The sequence below is a fragment of the Thalassophryne amazonica genome, chromosome 11 (assembly GCF_902500255.1).
Source record: "Thalassophryne amazonica chromosome 11, fThaAma1.1, whole genome shotgun sequence".
In the NCBI taxonomy this organism is placed as follows: Eukaryota; Metazoa; Chordata; class Actinopteri; order Batrachoidiformes; family Batrachoididae; genus Thalassophryne; species Thalassophryne amazonica.
The window spans coordinates 4,598,063-4,620,853 of record NC_047113.1 but is presented as its reverse complement, the minus strand read 5'-3'; the positions used below and the strand labels follow the sequence as shown (position 1 = coordinate 4,620,853).

Sequence of the window (22,791 nt, the reverse complement as noted above, 5' to 3'; positions counted from 1 at the left end):
AGGTTGAAATTCATCTTTGTTCAGTTCACAACACAAATGTGAAGTAACAAAATATAAATTGGAGCGTACAATAATGTAATGAAGAGTTCTTCATGCCTTGTACTTCTCCTTCCCTGTTTCACTAATAACGCAGATATGCTGAAAAAAGAAAAACAAGATTAATAAGAACTGCAGCATACAGAGTGACACATTCACTCTGAGCACCCTGGTCTGGTCAAACACAATGGATAAGTTGGACTTTTATAAAATGGGGCCTATTTTAGAAGTTTCCCCATCAGGACTAAAGATTTTAATATGTTTAGTATTTAGCATTTGGACTGTTAAAACAATCACGGGCTAAATACACCAGGGACATACAGAGACTACAGCACATTGTATGCTCTGCCGAGAAAGTGATCAGCTGCAACCGTCCATCTCTTCAGGACCTGTACACCTCCAGGACACTGAGGCGTGCAGGTCGGATCAGAGCCGATCCTTCTCAACCTGGATATAACCTTTTTGACCTCCTCCCCTCAGGCAGGAGGCTACGGTCCCTTCGGACCAGAACCTCTCGCCATAAGAACACTTTTTTCCCCCTCTGCTGTTAGCCTCCTCAGCAAGAATCTTTAGAACTCTACATTGTTACTATCATCACCATTTATTTATCTTAGCTCATACATTCTGTACATTTTGTAACATTGTTATAGTGTAAAGTTTTATTATATATTACTTGTTTTACTGCTCTAATTTTTTTGTTAGCACCAAGTACCGCAGCAATGTCTGAATGTGAACTTGTTCACTCATATGGCAATAAAAATGTTCTGATTTTGATAATATATAGGAAGCATACAAGGCAAACAAAGTACTGCAGTAAAGTTCAACAAACTAAAATGTCATAGTAGAGAAGCTTGAGTCTTTGACTGGACTGGTTTGCTTGAGGCGAGGATGTTTCACTTCTAATCATTCTCTACAGGAGTCAAGACAGAAGTCAGACAATCAGAGGAAGAATTTTAACTGATGGAGCTTCTGTGATTAGAAGCGAAACGTCCTCACCTCGAGCAAACCAGTCCACTCAAAGATTCAAGCTTCTCTAATATGGAAACCACCTGGACAACAGAGCCTTCACAGAAAACTAAAATATCATTAGACACGTTGGGGAAAGTTTAGCTGTGGAGGTACAGCGAGGTAAATAAATATTTGATCCACAGTCAATTTTTCAAGTTTTCCCACCTACCAAGAATGGAGAGGTCTGCAACTTTTATCGTAGATACACTTCAGCTGTGAGAGGCAGAATCTAACCCCCCCCCCCCCCCCCCAAAAAAAAAAAAATCAGAAAATCATTTTTATGATTTTTAAATAATCAATTTGCATTTTATTGGATGAAGTAAGTATTTCATACAATAGAAAAACAGACCTTAATATTTGGTACAGAAATCTTTGTTTCCTGTAGTTCTTGACCAAGTTTTCACACACTGCAGCAGGGATTTTGGTCCACTCCTCCATACAGATCTTCTCCAAATCTTTCAGGTTTGGAGTTTCAGCTCCCTCCAAAGATTTTCTATTGAGTTCAGGTTTGGAGACTGGCCAGGCCACTCCAGGACCTTGAAATGCTTCTTAAGGAGCCCCTCCTTAGTTGCCCTGGCTGTGTGTTGGGGTCATTGTCATGCTGGAAGACCCAGTCATGACCCATCTTCAATGCTCTTACTGAGGGAAGGAGGTTGTTTGCCAAAATCTCATGATACATGACCCCATCCATCCTCCCTTCAATACGATGCAGTCGTCCTGTCCCCTTTGCAGAAGAGCACCCCATAGTATGATGTTTCCACCTCCATGCTTCACAGTTGGGATGGTTTTCTTGGGGTTGTTCTCATCCTCTAAACATGGTGAGGAGTTGATTCCAAAAACCTCTATTTTGGTCTCATCTGACCACATGACCTTCTCCCATGCCTCCTCTGGATCATCCAGATGGTCACTGATGAACTTCAAATGGGCCTGGACGTGCTGGTGTGAGCAGGGGGACCTTGCCGCCCTGCAGAATTTTAAACCATGACAGCATCATGTGTTACTAATGTAATCTTTGCGACTGTGATCCCAGCTTTCTTCAGATCATTGACCAGGTCCTCCCATGTAGTTCTGGGCTTTCTCAGAATCATCCTTACCGCACAAGGCAAGATCTTGCATGGAGCCCCAGACTAAGGAAGATTGAGAGTCATCTTCTGTTTCTTCCATTTTTAATAATTACACCAACAGCTTCTTGTCTTCTCACCAAGCTGCTTGCCTGTTGTCCTGTAGTCCATCCCAGCCTTTTGCAGGTCTACAATTTTGTCCCTGGTGTCCTTAGACAGCTCTTTGGTCTTGGCCATGGTGGACAGGTTGGAGTGTGATTGACTGAGTGTGTGAACAGGTGTCTTTTATACAGGTAACGAGTTCAAACAAGTGCACTTAAAACAGGTAATGAGTGCAGAATAAGAGGTCTGCGAGAGACAGAATTCTTGCTGGTTGGTACGTGATCAAATACTTATTTCATGCAATAAAATACAAACTGATAAAAAAAAAAAAAAATCATACAACATGACTTTCTAGATTTTTCTTTTTAGATTCCGTCTCTCACAGTTCAAGTGTACCTACGATACAAATGACAGACCTCTCCATTTTTTGTAGGTAGGAAAACATGTAAAATCAAGAGTGGATCAAATACTTGTTTGCCTTACTGTAGGTGTGTGCACATTTACCTCAGCAAATATAAAGGAAAAAAAAAAACATTTCAAACAACTGATAAGGAAGGCAGCTCCATACCTCAGCATTCATCTGCAGCAGATTGAAAGCCCCAAAGCAAGTCCAAAGAAGTTAAATGCTGATGAGCTTTATTTTGTTTTAAACTAATGACGCAGTGAAGTCTATGTTCAGACTCACAGCTGAATATTTATATATATATATATTATTTTTTTTTTTAATGTAGATAAGCTCACTGATGGCTGTCTATATCCATGTGAAACAAATATGAGAAACGGATGCAGCACAGATTATCTGTTCCAACTGCACATTTCTAGTGTATCCAGAAAGTTTCCACAGTTTATGTTACAGCCTTATTCTAGAATGGATGAAAATAAATTGTTTCCCTCAAAATTCTACAAATACCCCATAGTGACAATGTGGAAAAATTTGATTTTTGCAAAATTATTAAGAAAGAAAGAAACCACATGTACATAAGTATTCACAGCCTTTGTCATGCAGCTCAAAATTGAGCTCAGGTGCATCCTGTTTCCACTGATCATCCTTGAGATGTTTCTTCAGCTTAACTGGAGTCCATCTGGAGTAAATTCAACTGATTGGACATGATTTGTAATGACACACACCTGTCTACATATAAGGTCCTACAGTTGACATAGCACAAACCAAGCATGAAGTCAAAGGAATTATCTGTAGACCTGAGACAAGACTGTCCCGAGGCAAGAATCTGGGGAAGGGAACAGAAACATTTCTGCTGTTGTGAAAGTCCCAATGAGCACAGTGGCCGCTATCATCTGTAAAAGGAAGCAGTTCAGATTCACCAGGTCACTGTCTCTGACAAAGTGATCATCGGAGAGAAGAGAACCTTCCAGAAGGACAACGATCTCTGCAGCAATCCACCAATCAGGCCTGTATGGTAGAGTGTCCAAATGGAAGCCACTCTGTTATAAATTTCCTATGTTTATTTACATTGTTGCTCTAAAAGCAGTTTAGGTAGTTTTGTTCAGGCACCTTAGTGGGCAGCGCAGGTCCTAATAGGCTGAGAGTGGAGCTTACCTCATATGAGAGCAGAGTTTTACTGCAAATGTTTCAAAGAGATTAATACATCTTTTAAGTTAACCGTGATGCGTTCATGAAGAAGTGTTTTGTTAGCCTGTAGGATATATTTTATGAGCGTTTGATTTAATATGAACATCTCATGTTGTGAATTTGTCTGTCTATGTGACAGAAAACAGTATATTCCTTCTTATTATATACCTATAAATGATACGCCAATATGATTGGATAAAACACTAAAGAATAACTAGCAATACACCCTTTTCACGCATGGGTAATATTTTTCATACCATCTGAGTAATCAGCCATTCCAGACAGCGGAGCGGCACCACGACGAAGAGGCGCGGTCAGAGGAACTGTGAAATACGCTATAATTTACAAATAAATTCTTTAAAAATCATACAATGTGATTTCCTGGATGTTTTTTTTTTATTTTGTCTCTCATAGTTGAAGTGTACCTATGATGAAAATTACAGACCTCTCTCATCTTTCTAAGTAGGAGAACTCACACAATCAGGAGCTGTGTGTGTGTGTGTATATATATATATATATATATATATATATTGGGTGTTTGGGCACCCCTGATAATTTTCATGATTTTCCTTTATAAATCATTGGTTGTTTGGATCAGAAATTTCAATTACATACTCATATATCATATAACAGACAAACACACTGATATTTGAGAAGTGAAATGAAGTTTTTAGTATTGACAGAAAGTGTGCAATAATTATTTTAACAAAATTAGGCAGGTGCATAAAACTGGTTTGGTAAGCTCACTGACCCTTGACCTCATTACACAGGTGAATCCAATCATGAGAAAGGGTATTTAAGGTAGCCATTTGCAAATGTTTCACCTCTTTGCATCTCTTCTAATGAGTGGCAACATGGGAGCCTCTAAACAACTCTCAAATGACCTGAAAAGAAAGATTGTTCAAGATCATAGTTTAGGGGAAGGATACAAAAAGCTATCTCAGAGATTTCAGTTGTCAGTTTCCACTGTGAGGAACATAGTGAGGAAATGGAAGACCACAGGCACAGTACTAGTTAAGGCCCGAAGTGGCAGGACAAGAAAAATCTCATAAGCTGAAGTGAAGGATGGTGAGAACAGTCAGTCAACAGACAGACCTGCTCCAAAGACTTACAACATGATCTTGCAGATAGTGTCTCTGTGCATCGTTCAACTATACAGCGCACTTTGCACAAAGAGATGCTGTAACGCAGAGGAAGCCTTTTCTGTGTATGGGCCACAAACAGAGTCGTTTGAGGTATGCTAAAGCACATTTGGACAAGGCAGCTTCATTGTGGAATAAGGTGCTGTGGACTGATGACACTAAAATTGAGTTATTTGGACATAACAAGGGGTGGTATGCATGACTGAAAAAGAACACAGCATTCCAAGAAAACACTTGCTACCTACAGTAAAATTTGGAGGTGGTTCCATAATACTGTGGGGCTGTGTGGCCAGTGCAGGTACTGGGAATCTTGTTAAAGTTAAGGGTCACATGGATTCCAGTCAATATCAGCAGATTCTTGAGAACAATGTTCATGAATCAGTGACAAAGTTGGATCTTTCAACAAGACAATGACCCTAAACACTGCTCAAATCTACTAAGGCATTCTTGCAGAGGAACAAGTACAATGTTCTGGAATGGCCATCCCAGTCCCCAGACCTGAATATTATTGAAAATCTGTGGTGTGATATTAAGCGGGCTGTCCGTGCTCAGAAACCAACAAACCTGACTGGAGATGTTTTGTAAAGAAGAATGGTCCAAAATATCTTCAACCAGAATCCAGACTCTCATTGGAAGCTATAGGAAGCATTTAGAGGCTGTTATTTCTGCAAAAGCAACTAAATACTGATGTATTTTTTTCTGTTGGGGTGCCCAAATTTACGCACCTGCCTAATTTTAAAGAATTATTGCACACTTTCTGTAAATCCTATAAACTTCATTTCACTTCTCAAATATAATATGCTATATGATATATTTAACTGAAATTGCTCATCCAAACTAATGATTTATAAAGGAAAATCATGGAAATGATCAGGGGTGTACAAACCTTTACATACAACTGTTTGTGTGTGTGTGTGTGTATATATATATATACACTCAACAAAAATATAAACGCAACACTTTTGGTTTTGCTCCCATTTTGTATGAGATGAACTCAAAGATCTAAAACTTTTTCCACATATACAATATTACCATTTCTCTCAAATATTGTTCACAAACCAGTCTGAATCTGTGATAGTGAGCACTTCTCCTTTGTTGAGATAATCCATCCCACCTCACAGGTGTGCCATATCAAGATGCTGATTAGACACCATGATTAGTGCACAGGTGTGCCTTAGACTGCCCACAATAAAAGGCCACTCTGAAAGGTGCAGTTTTATCACACAGCACAATGCCACAGATGTCGCAAGATTTGAGGGAGCGTGCAATTGGCATGCTGACAGCAGGAATGTCAACCAGAGCTGTTGCTCGTGTATTGAATGTTCATTTCTCTACCATAAGCCGTCTCCAAAGGCGTTTCAGAGAATTTGGCAGTACATCCAACCAGCCTCACAACCGCAGACCACATGTAACCACACCAGCCCAGGACCTCCACATCCAGCATGTTCACCTCCAAGATCATCTGAGACCATCCACTCGGACAGCTGCTGGAACAATCGGTTTGCATAACCAAAGAATTTCTGCACAAACTGTCAGAAACTGTCTCAGGGAAGCTCATCTGCATGCTCGTCGTCCTCATCGGGGTCTCGACCTGACTCCAGTTCGTCATTGTAACCGATTTGAGTGCGCAAATGCTCACATTTGCTGCCGTTTGGCACGTTGGAGAGGTGTTCTCTTCACGGATGATGCGAAGGAGATGTGTTGCACTGCATGAGGCAAATGGTGGTCACACCAGATACTGACTGGTATCCCCCCCAATAAAACAAAACTGCACCTTTCAGAGTGGCCTTTTATTGTGGGCAGTCTAAGGCACACCTGTGCACTAATCATGGTGTCTAATCAGCATCTTGATATGGCACACCTGTGAGGTGGGATGGATTATCTCAGCAAAGGAGAAGTGCTCAATATCACAGATTTAGACTGGTTTGTGCACAGTATTTGAGGGAAATGGTGATATTGTGTATGTGGAAAAAGTTTTAGATCGTTGAGTTAATCTCATACAAAATGGGAGCAAAACCAAAAGTGTTGCGTTTATATTTTTGTTGAGTATATATATATATATATATATATATATATATCATAATTTGTCATACTTGTCATTATGGGGCACTGTGTGTAGAATTTTGACGGAAAAAAGTTAATTAATTCAGTCCATTTTTTAATAAGGCTGTAACAAAATGTGGAAAAAGTGGGAAGCACTGAATACTTTCTGGATGCACTCCGTGTGTGTGTATATATAAACATTTTTTAACTAGGATTATGTGGTAATAAGCACCTGTGCTTATAACAAAACACCAATTTATTATCTTGTGCCAATAACTGTGTGCACAAGATACTTTTCTTGTGCTTACAAAATTTAAAAGTCAACTGGGACTTTTTGGGCTCCATACCTAAGAGCAAATTTAATAGAAACTATTCATGTGTGTTTTGATATTCATCTTTACCACGTACATTTAGATCTCTGAAGTACTCATTGTAATCTAGTGCGTATCCCACCACAAATTTGTCAGGCACTTCAAATCCTACAACTGAGAGAGTGAGACAGAAAATCCAATTACTCTTATGTACAAAGAAATTTAAGGCCAGATTCAAAAGGCACATTTCATGACAATTTACCATAAAAAGAAATTCAGTATGCATTATGGGAAATACAGTAGACTTAAACTTACAGTCTGGTCTGTAGCCTACGCTTCTTGGTGTTCTCTTCACCAGCAAACTGAGGACAGAAATTGGTGTTCATCAAAACATTGCATAACTACAGGATTAACGGATGAGAAGCACAGTTGCACTACTACAGTCTTTCAGCCACAAAAGATTTTGGTGCAGCAGACAGTTTTTTTGAGTTTCCATGAGTTACCTTGCTACTTTAACCATTTTGGGATTGTACTGTTTGAGAAGTTGCAGTAACGTTTTCATCGTCTTCCCTGTGTCGATAATATCCTTGAGACAAAAGACAAGATCCAATTAAAGACACTGAAGAGCAAAGTAGCCTATTTAACTACAGAATGAAAAAACAACACATACCTCCACAATCAAGACATTCTGTGGAGAAAACAAGAAGAAAGAGAAGTTTTATTTTTGTCCCAAAGTGTGGTCTGGAAATAGTCTGAATGTGAACTCTGTAGGAATGTGGCATGAACATGACTGTAGACTATCTGTATCTCCCCAGGACTGTGGCCACTTTTTCACACCGTGGCACAAAAACATACGAGTGTCTGCAAAAGAGGTTGCAAACAGTGGGAGTAACAAAGTGAGCGTAAGGAGACATGAAATGATTTCTGCCTCCCGTCGTACCCAACGCCACGTTGACAGCTTAGATTGTCGTCATACATGTGAAGCGTCACGAAGCACACTCTTATGGCAGACGAAGGCACAAAAAAAAAAAAAAATCTGCCAAGTGGAGAAAAAGCCACAAACTGGACAACACAGTCATAAAAGCCAAATCAAATCAATTTTTTTATTTATATAGCACCAAATCACAACAAACAGTTGCACCAAGGCGCTTTATATTGTAAGGCAAAGCCATACAATAATTACAGAAAAACCCCAACGGTCAAAACGACTCCCTGTGAGCAAGCACTTGGCGACAGTGGGAAGGGAAAAACTCCCTTTTAACAGGAAGAAACCTCCAACAGAACCAGGCTTAGGGAGGGGCAGTCTTCTGCTGGGACTGGTTGGGGCTGAGGGAGAGAACCAGGAAAAGACATGCTGTGGAGGGGAGCAGAGATCAATCACTAATGATTAAATGCAGAGTGGTGCATACAGAGCAAAAAGAGAAAGAGATCTGAATTGGGAGCTGGTTCCACAGGAGAGGAGCATGAAAGCTGAACGCTCTGCCTCCTATTCTACTCTTACAAACCCTAGGAACTACAAGTAAGCCTGCAGTCTGAGAGCGAAGCACTCTATTGGGGTGATATGTTACTATGAGGTCCATAAGATAAGATGGGACCTGATTATTCAAAACCTTATAAGTAAGAAGAAGAATTTTAAATTCTATTCTAGAATTAACAGGAAGCCAATGAAGAGAGGCCAATATGGGTGAGATATGCTCTCTCCTTCTAGTCCCTGTCAGTACTCTAGCCGCAACATTTACAATTACAATTAACTGAAGGCTTTTCAGGGAACTTTTAGGACAACCTGATAATAATGAATTACAATAGTCCAGCCTAGAGGAAATAAATGCATGAATTAGTTTTTCAGCATCACTCTGCGACAAGACCTTTCTAATTTTAGAGATATTGCGCAAATGCAAAAAAGCAGTCCTACATATTTGTTTAATATGCGCATTGAATGACATATCCTGATCAAAAATGACTCCAAGATTTCTCACAGTATTACTAGAGGTCAGGGTAATGCCATCCAGAGTAAGGATCTGGTTAGACAGCATGTTTCTAAGATTCTAAGCCACAAACCAATGATAGACAAAGACGCAAACCAGAAATGGCACAAAATAATTAAATCCACCGACATCAATATCCTTTTTGCTTAATGATTCCCTTATGGGTCCTTCAGAAAGGCTGCTGTTTTTGAGGGTGTTTGTCGGGAAAATGCTAATTTCTCAACATTGATTGCAGAACCTGCAGCAGGTCTCTAATCAACCACTTCTGTAATGGCTCCGCTTTGAAGCTTGAACCAACAAAGCAGTGCTCTGACCCGATGCTTCATTGGTTCTTTGCTTCGCTGCTTTTCAGAAACGGCAAGTCCGCTTCTTAACCCCTCATTTAAAGCCAATTAAGATGTCAATCATGAGTCACTTTTGTGTGGATTAAAGTCACTAACTGGGATTCTTAGTCTTGTAACAGGCAAGAAATGACAATCATCCTCCGTTCCGTGCATCACTCTGCCAAGTTAAGAGTCCAGCCAGAATTAATAACTTCAAAGCAAATCGCCATTTGAAATAAAATGACACCTCTCTCCAAACGTTGTAATACAAACAGTAAAGTACAATCAACTAAAACATTTTTCCCCTCCCAAAATGAGACGTCCTGCGTTCTTTATGAATTATATTGACACTGACGTGCAGCGCAGTCGGCTGAGCTCAGCTCAGAGGTATGGAGTGGCATTCATGCCATTAATTCTGAAAGGAAATGCTTTTGACAAAAACTACAGATTTTATTTCTATTCATGTCCAGAGATCAAGGATCAGACATATTACACAAGGAAAACAGTTTCAGTAATCCTCAACAGTGTTCCTTCCCAAAATATTAAACCATTTTAATGTGAAGTGCTTGCTTGCCTCTATTCGTGGTTGGCTCTCACTGCGGTATTGTATCACTTCCTGTTCCGGAGCACAGCGGTGTTTTGCTGTATCTGTTAGCTGTTTAATCTGCGCAGTTAGATTGATCTATTTAACTAGATAACGATTTGTTTCACAGTGTAATCTTCACGTGCCTTAACTAAAGCACTCCCTCTGCTGAATCACCTCTAAATAATTTACACATTATTCACTTTGTATGTTTTTAGGAATCCGCTAGCTTAGCGTAGCTACCAGCTCTTAGCTGGTTTAGCATGGCGGCTTCTCCTCTCTACCGCACTTTTCTGCTCTGGGTGTGAAATGTTTAGTTATTCCTCGGCCTCCTTTAGCAGTAATGGTAATGGATGTTACAGTCCCTGAATCCAGAAAGACACGCATTCTCGTCATGGGTGTATGGAATCTAACTCCCTTTTCTTTCAAAACCTTCTTGATCGGCAGATATTCCCTCCGTTTGTCCATCACATCATTTCTGCTCTGGGTGTGAAATGTTTAGTTATTCCTCAGCCTCCTTTAGCAGTAGCGGTACTTGTAATAAGTGTAGCTTATTCGTAGCTTTGGAGGCCAGGCTGGGCGAATTGGAGACTCAGCTCCGCACCGTGGAAAATCCTACAGCTAGCCAGGCCCCTGTAGTGGGTGCAGACCAAGGTAGCTTAGCCGGCATTAGTTCCCTTCCAGCAGATCCCGAGCAGCCGAGAAAGCAGGCCGACTGGGTGAATGTGAGGAAGAAGCGTAGTTCTAAACAGAAGCCCCGTGTACACCGCCAACCCGTTCACATTTCTAACCGTTTTTCCCCACTCGGCGACACACCCACCGAGGATCAAACTCTGGTTATTGGCGACTCTGTTTTGAGAAATGTGAAGTTAGCGACACCAGCAACCATAGTCAATTGTCTTCCGGGGGCCAGAGCAGGCGACACTGAAGGAAATTTGAAACTGCTGGCTAAGGCTAAGCGTAAATTTGGTAAGATTGTAATTCAGGTCGGCAGTAATGACACCCGGTTACGCCAATCGGAGGTCACTAAAATTAACACTGAATCGGTGTGTAACTTTGCAAAAACAATGTTGGACTCTGTAGTTTTCTCTGGGCCCCTCCCCAATCGGACCGGGAGTGACATGTTTAGCCGCATGTTCTCCTTGAATTGCTGGCTGTTTGAGTGGTGTCCAAAAAATGAGGTGGGCTTCATAGATAATTGGCAAAGCCTCTGGGGAAAACCTGGTCTTGTTAGGAGAGACGGCATCCATCCCACTTTGGATGGAGCAGCTCTCATTTCTAGAAATCTGGCCAATTTTCTTAAATCCTCCAAACCATGACTATCCAGGGTTGGGACCAGGAAGCAGAGTTGTAGTCTTACACACCTCTCTCCAGCTTCTCTCCCCCTGTCATCCCCTCATTACTCCATCCCCGTAGAGACGGTGCCTGCTCCCAGACCACCAATAACCAGCAAAAATCAATTTAAGCATAAAAATTCAAAAAGAAAAAATAACATAGCACCTTCAACTGCACCACAGACTAAAACAGTTAAATGTGGTCTATTAAACATTAGGTCTCTCTCTTCTAAGTCCCTGTTAGTAAATGATCAACATATTGATTTATTCTGTCTTACAGAAACCTGGTTACAGCAGGATGAATATGTTAGTTTAAATGAGTCAACACCCCCGAGTCACACTAACTGCCAGAATGCTCGTAGCATGGGCCGAGGCGGAGGATTAGCAGCAATCTTCCATTCCAGCTTAGTAATTAATCAAAAACCCAGACAGAGCTTTAATTCATTTGAAAGCTTGACTCTTAGTCTTGTCCATCCAAATTGGAAGTCCCAAAAACCAGTTTTATTTGTTGTTATCTATCGTCCACCTGGTCGTTACTGTGAGTTTCTCTGTGAATTTTCAGACCTTTTGTCTGACTTAGTGCTTAGCTCAGATAAGATAATTATAGTGGGCGATTTTAACATCCACACAGATGCTGAGAATGACAGCCTCAACACTGCATTTAATCTATTATTAGACTCAATTGGCTTTGCTCAAAATGTAAATGAGTCCACCCACCACTTTAATCATATCTTAGAGCTTGTTCTGATTTATGGTATGGAAATTGAAGACTTAACAGTATTCCCTGAAAACTCCCTTCTGTCTGATCATTTCTTAATAACATTTACATTTACTCTGATGGACTACCCAGCAGTGGGGAATAAGTTTCATTACACTAGAAGTCTTTCAGAAAGCGCTGTAACTAGGTTTAAGGATATGATTCCTTCTTTATGTTCTCTAATGCCATATACCAACACAGTGCAGAGTAGCTACCTAAACTCTGTAAGTGAGATAGAGTATCTCGTCAATAGTTTTACATCCTCATTGAAGACAACTTTGGATGCTGTAGCTCCTCTGAAAAAGAGAGCTTTAAATCAGAAGTGCCTGACTCCGTGGTATAACTCACAAACTCGCAGCTTAAAGCAGATAACCCGTAAGTTGGAGAGGACAACCCCAGGTTTCTTTTCAGCACTGTAGCCAGGCTGACAGAGTCAGAGCTCTATTGAGCCGAGTATTCCTTTAACTAGTAATGACTTCATGACTTTCTTTGCTAATAAAATTTTAACTATTAGAGAAAAAATTACTCATAACCATCCCAAAGACGTATCGTTATCTTTGGCTGCTTTCAGTGATGCCGGTATTTGGTTAGACTCTTTCTCTCAGATTGTTCTGTCTGAGTTATTCTCATTAGTTACTTCATCCAAACCATCAACATGTCTATTAGACCCCATTCCTACCAGGCTGCTCAAGGAAGCCCTACCATTAATTAATGCTTCGATCTTAAATATGATCAATCTATCTTTAGGGCTTTTAAGGTGGCAGTAATTAAACCATTACTTAAAAAGCCATCACTTGACTCAGCTATCTTAGCTAATTATAGGCCAATCTCCAACCTTCCTTTTCTCTCAAAAATTCGTGAAAGGGTAGTTGTAAAACAGCTAACTGATCATCTGCAGAGGAATGGTCTATTTGAAGAGTTTCAGTCAGGTTTTAGAATTCATCATAGTACAGAAACAGCATAAGTGAAGATTACAAATGATCTTCTTATGGCCTCAGACAGTGGACTCATCTCTGTGCTTGTTCTGTTAGACCTCAGTGTTGCTTTTGATACTGTTGACCATAAAATTTTATTACAGAGATTAGAGCATGCCATAGGTATTAAAGGCACTGCGCTGCGGTGGTTTGAATCATATTTATCTGATTACAATTTGTTCATGTAAATGGGGAATCTTCTTCACAGACTAAGGTTAATTATGGAGTTCCACAAGGTTCTGTGCTAGGACCAATTTTATTCACTTTATACATGTTTCTCTTAGGCAGTATTATTAGACAGTATTGCTTAAATTTTCATTGTTACGCAGATGATACCCAGCTTTATCTATCCATGACGCCAGAGGACACACACCAATTAGCTAAACTGCAGGATTGTCTTACAGACATAAAGACATGGATGACCTAATTTCCTGCTTTTAAACTCAGATAAAACTGAAGTTATTGCACTTGGCCCCACAAATCTTAGAAACATGGTGTCTAACCAGATCCTTACTCTGGATGGCATTACCCTGACCTCTAGTAATACTGTGAGAAATCTTGGAGTCATTTTTGATCAGGATATGTCATTCAATGCGCATATTAAACAAATATGTAGGACTGCTTTTTTGCATTTGCGCAATATCTCTAAAATTAGAAAGGTCTTGTCTCAGAGTGATGCTGAAAAACTAATTCATGCATTTATTTCCTCTAGGCTGGACTATTGTAATTCATTATTATCAGGTTGTCCTAAAAGTTCCCTAAAAAGCCTTCAGTTAATTCAAAATGCTGCAGCTAGAGTGCTAACAGGGACTGGAAGGAGAGAGCATATCTCACCCATATTGGCCTCTCTTCATTGGCTTTCTGTTAATTCTAGAATAGAATTTAAAATTCTTCTTCTTACTTATAAGGTTTTGAATAATCAGGTCCCATCTTATCTTAGGAACCTCATAGTACCATATCACCCCAATAGAGCGCTTCGCTCTCAGACTGCAGGCTTACTTGTAGTTCCTAGGGTTTGTAAGAGTAGAATGGGAGGCAGAGCCTTCAGCTTTCAGGCTCCTCTCCTGTGGAACCAGCTCCCAATTCAGATCAGGGAGACAGACACCCTCTCTACTTTTAAGATTAGGCTTAAAACTTTCCTTTTTGCTAAAGCTTATAGTTAGGGCTGGATCAGGTGACCCTGAACCATCCCTTAGTTATGCTGCTATAGACAGACTGCTGGGGGGTTCCCATGATGCACTGAGTGTTTCTTTCTCTTTTTGCTCTGTATGCACCACTCTGCATTTAATCATTAGTGATTGATCTCTGCTCCCCTCCACAGCATGTCTTTTTCCTGGTTCTCTCCCTCAGCCCCAACCAGTCCCAGCAGAGGACTGCCCCTCCCTGAGCCTGGTTCTGCTGGAGGTTTCTTCCTGTTAAAAGGGAGTTTTTCCTTCCCACTGTAGCCAAGTGCTTGCTCACAGGGGGTCGTTTTGACCGTTGGGGTTTTTCCGTAATTATTGTATGGCCTTGCCTTACAATATAAAGCGCCTTGGGGCAACTGTTTGTTGTGATTTGGCGCTATATAAAAAAATTGATTGATTGATTGTATGGCCTTGCCTTACAATATAAGGCGCCTTGGGGCAACTGTTTGTTGTGATTTGGCGCTATATAAATAAAATTGATTTGATTTCAAGTGACTGTTCATGTTAGAATTGTGGCCCTAAAAACATTATAAATATTGAAAGTGGCCAGGAGAGAGTGCATTAAAATATCTTTATTAAAAAGTTGGAGCACATTCAGTGGGTGTATTTGCTTCAGCCAAAGCATTAAAACGATACCAGATGTAGATTTAATTTTAAGCTTAAAATAACATCTCTAAAATCACTCTGATTGTAAACCTACTTGTAACGGGGAGAATGGCATCACTGCCATTGTCACACAGCCCCAAAACCACTCATACAGCACTATGAAAGTCTGGTGTGCTTTTTACAAGAACTGCAAATTGTGTGAAATGCTTTTCACACACCAGACCAGTGGACATCAGCCAGTCGCTAAGCCCACTCATTATATGACTTTGGGCCCCCCCCCCCTTGTGAAATTGCATCAAAGAAGTGTATATATATATATATATATATATATATATATATATATATACACACACATACACACACAGTGAGGACAATAAGTATTTGAACACCCTGCGGTTTTGCAAGTTTTCCCACTTAGAAATCATGGAGGGGTCCGAAATTTCCATCTTAGGAGCATGTCCACTGTGAGAGACATAATCTTTATAAAAAAAATAAAAAAAATCCGGAAATCACAATGTATTATTTTTTTAATAATTTATTTGTATGTTGCTGCTGCAAATAAGTATTTGAACACCTGTGAAAATCAATGTTAATATTTGGTACAGTAGCTTTTGTTTGCAATTACAGAGGTCAAATGTTTCCTGTAGTTTTTCACCAGGTTTGCACACACTGCAGCAGGGATTTTGGTCCACTCCTCCATACAGATCTCCTCTAGATCTTTCAGGTTTGGAGTTTCAGCTCCCTCCAAAGATTTTCTATTGAGTTCAGGTCTGGAGACTGGCCAGGCCACTCCAGGACCTTGAAATGCTTCTTATGGAGCCCCTCCTTAGTTGCCCTGGCTGTGTGTTTGGGGTCATTGTCATGCTGGAAGACCCAGCCATGACCCATCTTCAATGCTCTTACTGAGGGAAGGAGGTTGTTTGCCAAAATCTCATGATACATGACCCCATCCATCCTCCCTTCAATACGGTACAGTTGTTCTGTCCCCTTTGCAGAAGAGCACCGCCAGAGTATAATGTTTCCACCCCCATGCTTCATGGTTGGGATGGTTTTCTTGGGGTTGTTCTCATCCTCTAAACATGGTGAGGAGTTGATTCCAAAAAGCTCTAACCCATGCCTCGTCTGGATCATCCAGAGTGTCACTGGTGAACTTCAAATGGGCCTGGACATGTGCTGGCTTGAGCAGGGGGCCCTTGCTGCCCTGCAGGATTTTAAACCATGACAGCATCATGTGTTACTAATGTAATCTTTGTGACTGTGGTCCCAGCGCTCTTCAGGTCATTGACCAGGTCCTCCTGTGTAGTTCTGAGCTTTCTCAGAATCATCCTTACCCCACAAAGTGAGATCTTGCATGGAATCCCAGACTGAGGGAGACTGACAGTCATCTTGTGTTTCTTCCACTTTCTAATAAATAATCATAACAGTTGTTGTCTTCTACCAAGCTGCTTGCCTGTTATCCTGCAGTCCATCCCAGCTTTGTGCAGGTCTACAGTTTTGTCCCTGGTGTCCTTAGACAGCTCTTTGGTCTTGGCTATGGTGGACAGGTTGGAGTGTGATTGACTGAGTGTGTGAACAGGTGTCTTTTATACAGGTAAAAAGTTCAAACAGGTGCAATTAATACAGGTAAAGAGTGCAGAATAAGAGGGTTTTTTAAAGAAAAATTAACAGGTCTGTGTGAGCCAGAATTCTTGCTGGTTGGTAGGTGTTCAAATACTTATTTGCAGCAGTAACATACAAATAAATAAAAAAATTTATACTTATACTTAATATTTTGGGATTTCTGGATTTTTTTTTTTTTTTTTTTTAGATTATGTCTCTCACAGTGGACATGCACCTAAGATGAAAATTTCATACCCCTCCATGATTTCTAAGTGGGAGAACTTCAAAATCACAGGGTGTTCAAATACTTATTTTCCTCACTGTACATACATACATACACACACTGTACTAAAACAGTTTCTGATCAGAGATTCTACTAGTAGAATCTCCAATTCTAGCAAATTGCAGACTCTACTTTGACTATATATATATATATATATATATATATATATATATATATATATATATATATATATATATATATATATATATATATATATATATATATATATATATATATATATATATATAGACACACACACACACAAATAAATCACAGGTCTTGGGTGGCAGAATTTTGGGCTTGTATTTAAAAATAATTTCCTCCTGACTGATATGCTTTCCCTCTTGCATGTGATATGAATGTTTTTAAAAGAAAGGTTTCCCTACTCTGCCACAAACTGATTAGCTAATTCAATTTCAATTTAATTTAGTTTATATAGAGCCAAATCACAACAAAGCTGCCTCAAGGCACTTCACATAAGGTCTAACCCACTACCAGAGCTAGCAGACAGGCGACAGTGGTAAGGGAAAAACTCCCTTTGACGATATTGAGGAAGAAACCTCATGCAGACCAGACTCGTAGGGGTGACCCACTGCTTAGGCCATTCTACCAAAAAGGTTTACAATACAAAACACAACAACAATTGAAGGCGTCCAGTCCACCATCTGGAGTGTTTGGGGGGGGGGGGCATCAAGTCATCATGTTCCTGCTGCAGAGTCTGTTCCATGTCCGTGACAGAAATCATCTAATCCAGCATGTGGATCCAGTCGCATCTCAGATAGAGAGAAAAAGATGTAGAACTTGTAGAAATGGATTCATTAGTATTGCTATAATTTGTTTTTTTAATCAAACCAACAAACAGATATGTGCAAAAATAATCCATTTGTTACACAAGCTATATGAAAAAGTAATCTTCCTTACCTTGCCTGTTAGTGTAGACAGGTCATCTCCACCAATTACTTTGATTTCACCTGTTGACTGATCGTTCTGTTGGGGGGGGGGGAGTGAACATATTGCAATACCACAAGAGTACAGAAAAGGCGCTCAGGAACACAATGGATTATCTCTATTGTCCAAATAAATTAATATTATTGCATAATGTGTTATATAAACAATGTAACACCATGCTTGTATCAAAATGTAGAAAAATAGACATACTGCAACATGCAGTCGTCTCTGGTTACCGAGAAAATTAACCAAAGCATTGAGGGTGATAGTCAATGAAAGAGGTGGGGGGAAAAGGCATAAAAACTGAAATTACACAGTAGCTCTTGAGTCGGATAAAGTCCACTGTCATCGGGATGGAGCGGTCACTGTTCCTGTTCAACGCCTTGATGTAGTCCAGCAGGTCAGCAAAGAACTTGTAACCACCTTTGAGCACGCAAAGAGCCACAATATGGTGCCCGCCCATTTCCTTCATGATTTCTCTGGCCAATCTTTCTGTCCTGCTGTCAAACAAATTAGTGAGAGTGAGTCAGAGAGAGAATTACTGTTACAGTTAGCATTATGGTTCTCAACTAGAGAATCTTTGATTAAGGAAAGCCCTGGACCTGCCATCACTGATAGGTGGACTGCGGTCCAGATGTCAACTGTGCTGCAGTTATTTTAATTTATTTTCACATCTCCAACCACCCAACACATCATCACCCAACATCACAAGGGTCAATCCACAGCGCCTGATCCGCACCCATACGTGCTGACTAATGACACAAATCTAATTTGACTGGGAGTGGAAAACACCACCACCAAGTTACAATGGAGTCTACCCTGGTAGACCAGACCCATTCACTTCACAAATAAATTAGCTTTGCAAAAGGGTCTGGTTCTATTCCCATTCACTCTTTTCCCCTCAACCAAAACAGACATATACACCAATCACAATAGTTTATCTCGTATGGGGCGGGCGAATTTGATGCAGTGACTCATGGTTCTCAGAACAGTTCTGCTTTCATGTGGGCATTAAAAATGATGACCTGTTTTATCCTCTGTAATCATGGATTAATGGCAATGAATAAGCTTTATTGTCATTGTACACTGATGAATACATACAACATAACCATTGCTCCCCCCCCCCCCCCCCAAAAAAATGACAGCACCCATGCCCAGTATTTTCAAATAGGGCTGAAACGATTACTCGAATAACTCGAAAAATTCGATTAGAAAAAATGATCGAGGCAAATTCCGTGTCTGTAAGCTTTGTAGTACATATATCAGGCCTGTGTGTGGCGCTGTAACGTCCCCAGAGAAACAACAGAAGACGACTAGAGCATGCGGTCAGGCCGTGTAACAGCTAATAATTTAGCCCTTAAAGATACCGCTTTCCAATGTGACACAGAGTAAAATAAAGCCTTTTAAGAGAAAGAGGGTCCACACTGATCATCTTTAATAGACTTACTGCGCATTTAAAGCGAAGCAGTGTGTTTGTCTTATTAAAAAAACACACGGTCTGCTCGATGTGGTGAGTGACTATTGACCCGACGGCCGGTGTCGTGGGTCACAGACCTCCGTGAAGTTGGCCCCCCACCAAACGCACATCAAACAAAAACTATGTCAATCGTTTGTGCTGTTTTGTGCTGCAAAAAGTTTCATTTGTGCTGCTTTAGTTTTCAAGATATTCACGATTCTTTTATAGGTCAACCAGGGGTCACCCAGCCCCCCGTGATGCTTAAAATGGCTCCAAAATGGACAAAAACGGTGTCAATCATTTGCGCTTCGTTTGTGCTGTAAAAAGTTTCGTTTGTGCTGTTACTGTTAATAAGATATTAGCTATTTTATTTTTGGCCGATGACGTCATTCATTCATATGTTCATTCGAGCGCCATAAATGCAAGAAAACCTTTTATTTTTATTAATCTGCAACGTCTTGCCTTAAATAATTTATGCTTAAGATTTAGAATGCCTCTGGTCTGTGAGATAATCAATGTTGTCGAAATAATGTCTTTAGGTATTGTCCATCCATTTTCTTCCGCTTTATCCGGAGTCGGGTTGCAGGGGCAGCAGCTTAAGCAAAGCCGCCCAGACCTCCGGATCCACACACACCTTCCCCAGCTCCTCCGGGGGAACCCCAAAGCGTTCCCAAGCCAGCCGAGAGATGTAATCCTTCCAGCGTGTCCTGGGTCTTCCCCGGGGCCTCCTCCCAGTGGGACGTGCCCGGAACACCTCTCCAGCGAGGCGTCCAGGGGGCATCCAGAAAAGATGCCCGAGCCACCTCAACTGACTCCTTTCGACGTGGAGGAGCAGCGGCTCAACTTTAGGTATTGTAATTATGTATATATGTGTCTGTAAATATTGTATATACTTCAATAAAAATAAAAAAAAATAAAAAAACTACATAAAATATATGCATTCCATTTCTCTTGCTTTGTGCTGTGACTATTCTGGTAATTCTAGCATATTTATTAAAAGTATTAATTAAAAAAAATGGCTCTTTAAACCATCTCCTCCTGCTCCCAGACAAAAATAACAGCATGTTGGTTGTTCAATACATGACATTAAAAAATAAGTTTCATAAACTTGTGACGACGTTTAATGCACGCGTGTCTTCACGTCGATTACACGCACAGACACAGAAACGGTGTCCAAAAAAAAAACAAACAAACAAAACACGCTGAAGACGTTTATGGAAAAAGAAAAACACACTGTAAGATGTTTATGATCGCACCACCGTCAAGATAATTCAATGATTTTCACTCTTCAGTTCGTTCATTCGAGATTAAAATATTTACAATTATAAACTGTTCACTCTTGCACTTGTCTGTGACTTTTTCCGCTTTAAATCAAAGATAAGCAGACAAACGTGATGTGGGTGATGGTTGCTTTGGTTTACAAGAAATAAAATTCAGCTTTTACACTGTAAAAAAAAAATGCACTTGTTTTTACAGAAAATTCTGTCAGCTGTGGTTTCCAGGTGAATTCTGTCAAAATTACTATGAATATGTAAATGGTTTTACACATACATATTTATGTAAATTTTACAGTTTAAACCTGTAATAAAAAATAATCTGTAATTTTGACGGTCTTTTTCATGTTGACTTGGCATGGCAATGCTGATATTACACCTTTTTTGTAAAATTTACAAATATATTAAGTCCATTTGGCTGCTCCCATTATTTCACTCAGGGTCACCACAGCAGATGCAAGGAGGGTCTGCATGTTGATTTGGCACAAGCTGTACACCAGATGCCCTTCCTGATGCAACGTCACGTTGCAGTGAGATGTGGCAGGGGTGGGGTTCGAACCAGGAACCTTTGTTACTGAAACCAAGTGCACTAGTAGGGTGCAATTCCAGCTATAAAGATAGGGGATACAAATTCTGGCAGGCTGACAGATGGTGGCTGCCAGAAAATGTATCCCCTATGCAACTCTACTAAAAGACAAAACTTCCTCAAATTTACTGTAGTAATTGTGGATGCGCTAAGGTATATATGAAGTTGAAATATCTGATGGTAGGGTGTAATTTTAGTTTAACCTTTATTTAACCAGGTTAGTCCCATAGAGATCAAGATCTCTTTTTCAAGGGAGACCTGAATATGTATAAAGTTTCCAATTCACCTAACTTGCATGTCTTTAAATGTGGGAGGAATTTGAAGCACCCGGAGGAAACCCACACAAACATGTGGAGAACATGCAAACTCCACACAGAAAGGGCACAGGTGGGAATCGAAGCAATGACCTTCTTGCTCTAAGGAAACATGCGCTAATCACAAAGCTACTGTGCTTATTAATCTATAAGCTACAGACAGATATCAGGGGTGGTGGCCAAGTGTTTAGTGCACTTGGTTTCAGTAACAAAGGTTCCTGGTTCGAACACCACCCCTGCCACATTTCACTATGTAATGTGACGTTGCATCAGGAAGGGCATCTGGTGTACAGCTTGTGCCAAATCAACATGCAGACCCTCCTTGCATCTGCTGTGGTGACCCTGAGTGAAATCAAGGGAGCAGCCAAAGGGACTTAATATATTTGTAAATTTTACACACACACACAAAAAAGAAAAAAAAAAAGAAAAAAAAAAAAGGTGTAATATCAGCATGGCCATGCCAATTCAACATGAAAAAGACTGTCAAAATTACAGATTTTTTTTTTATTACAGGTTTAAACTGTAAAATTTACATAAATACGTATGTTATTATTCATTGTAATTTTGACAGAATTCCCCTGGAAACCACAGCTGACAGAATTTTTCTGTAAAAACAAGGGGATTTTTTTTTAGTGTAAAAGCTGAAACCAAAACAACCAAATATACCAAGGTGATGCACTGTCCCTGCTGCTGTTCTGCATAGGCCTCAACCCCCTCAGCCATCTCATGACAAACAGTGGCTACAGATATCGATTCAGGAGTGGAGTAACCATCAGCCACCTCCTGTACATGGATGACATCAAGATGTATGACAAGCGTGAGTGAGACATTCACTCACAAAAGGTGAACAGTGCTAAGCTCCTGTGGATTTCAAATTCCAGACAGACAAGCAGCTGCTACCTAACCAACCAGATACAGTGGTGAATGGCAAGGGAAAGATGACCAGAGTTGTAATCAATGTGGCAATCCCTGCTGACAGCAACATCAGAAAGAAGGAGCAAGGGAAAACAGAAGTAGCAAGGGCTGAAGGAACAGCTGGAGCAGATGTGAAAAGTCCAAAGTGGTCCCAGTGGTAACAGGAGTACTAGGAGCTGTAACCTTCAAATTGGAAGAGTGACTACAGCAGATTCCAGGCACAACATGAGAGGTCTCCGTCCAGAAGCGTGCAATTATGAAGAACATGTAAGATACTGTGCCGAACCCTTAAACTCTGAGGAGGACCTAACCTTGAGGAACACACATACCTTCCTCCCCAAGAGGGGTGAGGGATATATATGGGTGATTCTTAGAC

The 22,791-nt window shown here is 40.4% G+C and overlaps 1 protein-coding gene and 1 long non-coding RNA gene across 2 annotated transcripts in view; both read right to left on the bottom strand.

Annotated features, from left to right (window-relative positions):
* The window catches only part of hprt1 (hypoxanthine phosphoribosyltransferase 1), a 42,402-nt gene continuing 19,611 nt past the window's right edge, over positions 1-22,791 (bottom strand). The window contains exons 3-9 of the mRNA XM_034181162.1: positions 18,184-18,367; positions 17,844-17,909; positions 7,965-7,982; positions 7,798-7,880; positions 7,610-7,656; positions 7,392-7,468; positions 1-138 (exon numbers count right to left, since the gene is read on the bottom strand). Coding sequence (XP_034037053.1) covers positions 91-138; positions 7,392-7,468; positions 7,610-7,656; positions 7,798-7,880; positions 7,965-7,982; positions 17,844-17,909; positions 18,184-18,367 — 523 coding nt within the window. The 3' untranslated portion in view covers positions 1-90. The remainder of the gene's footprint in view (positions 139-7,391; positions 7,469-7,609; positions 7,657-7,797; positions 7,881-7,964; positions 7,983-17,843; positions 17,910-18,183; positions 18,368-22,791) is intronic.
* Positions 10,000-15,306, bottom strand: LOC117519893. The gene is made up of 3 exons (XR_004563474.1): positions 14,931-15,306; positions 13,155-13,156; positions 10,000-10,167 (listed from the first exon to the last, which is right to left on the bottom strand). It is a non-coding gene; the product is annotated as an uncharacterized LOC117519893 (long non-coding RNA).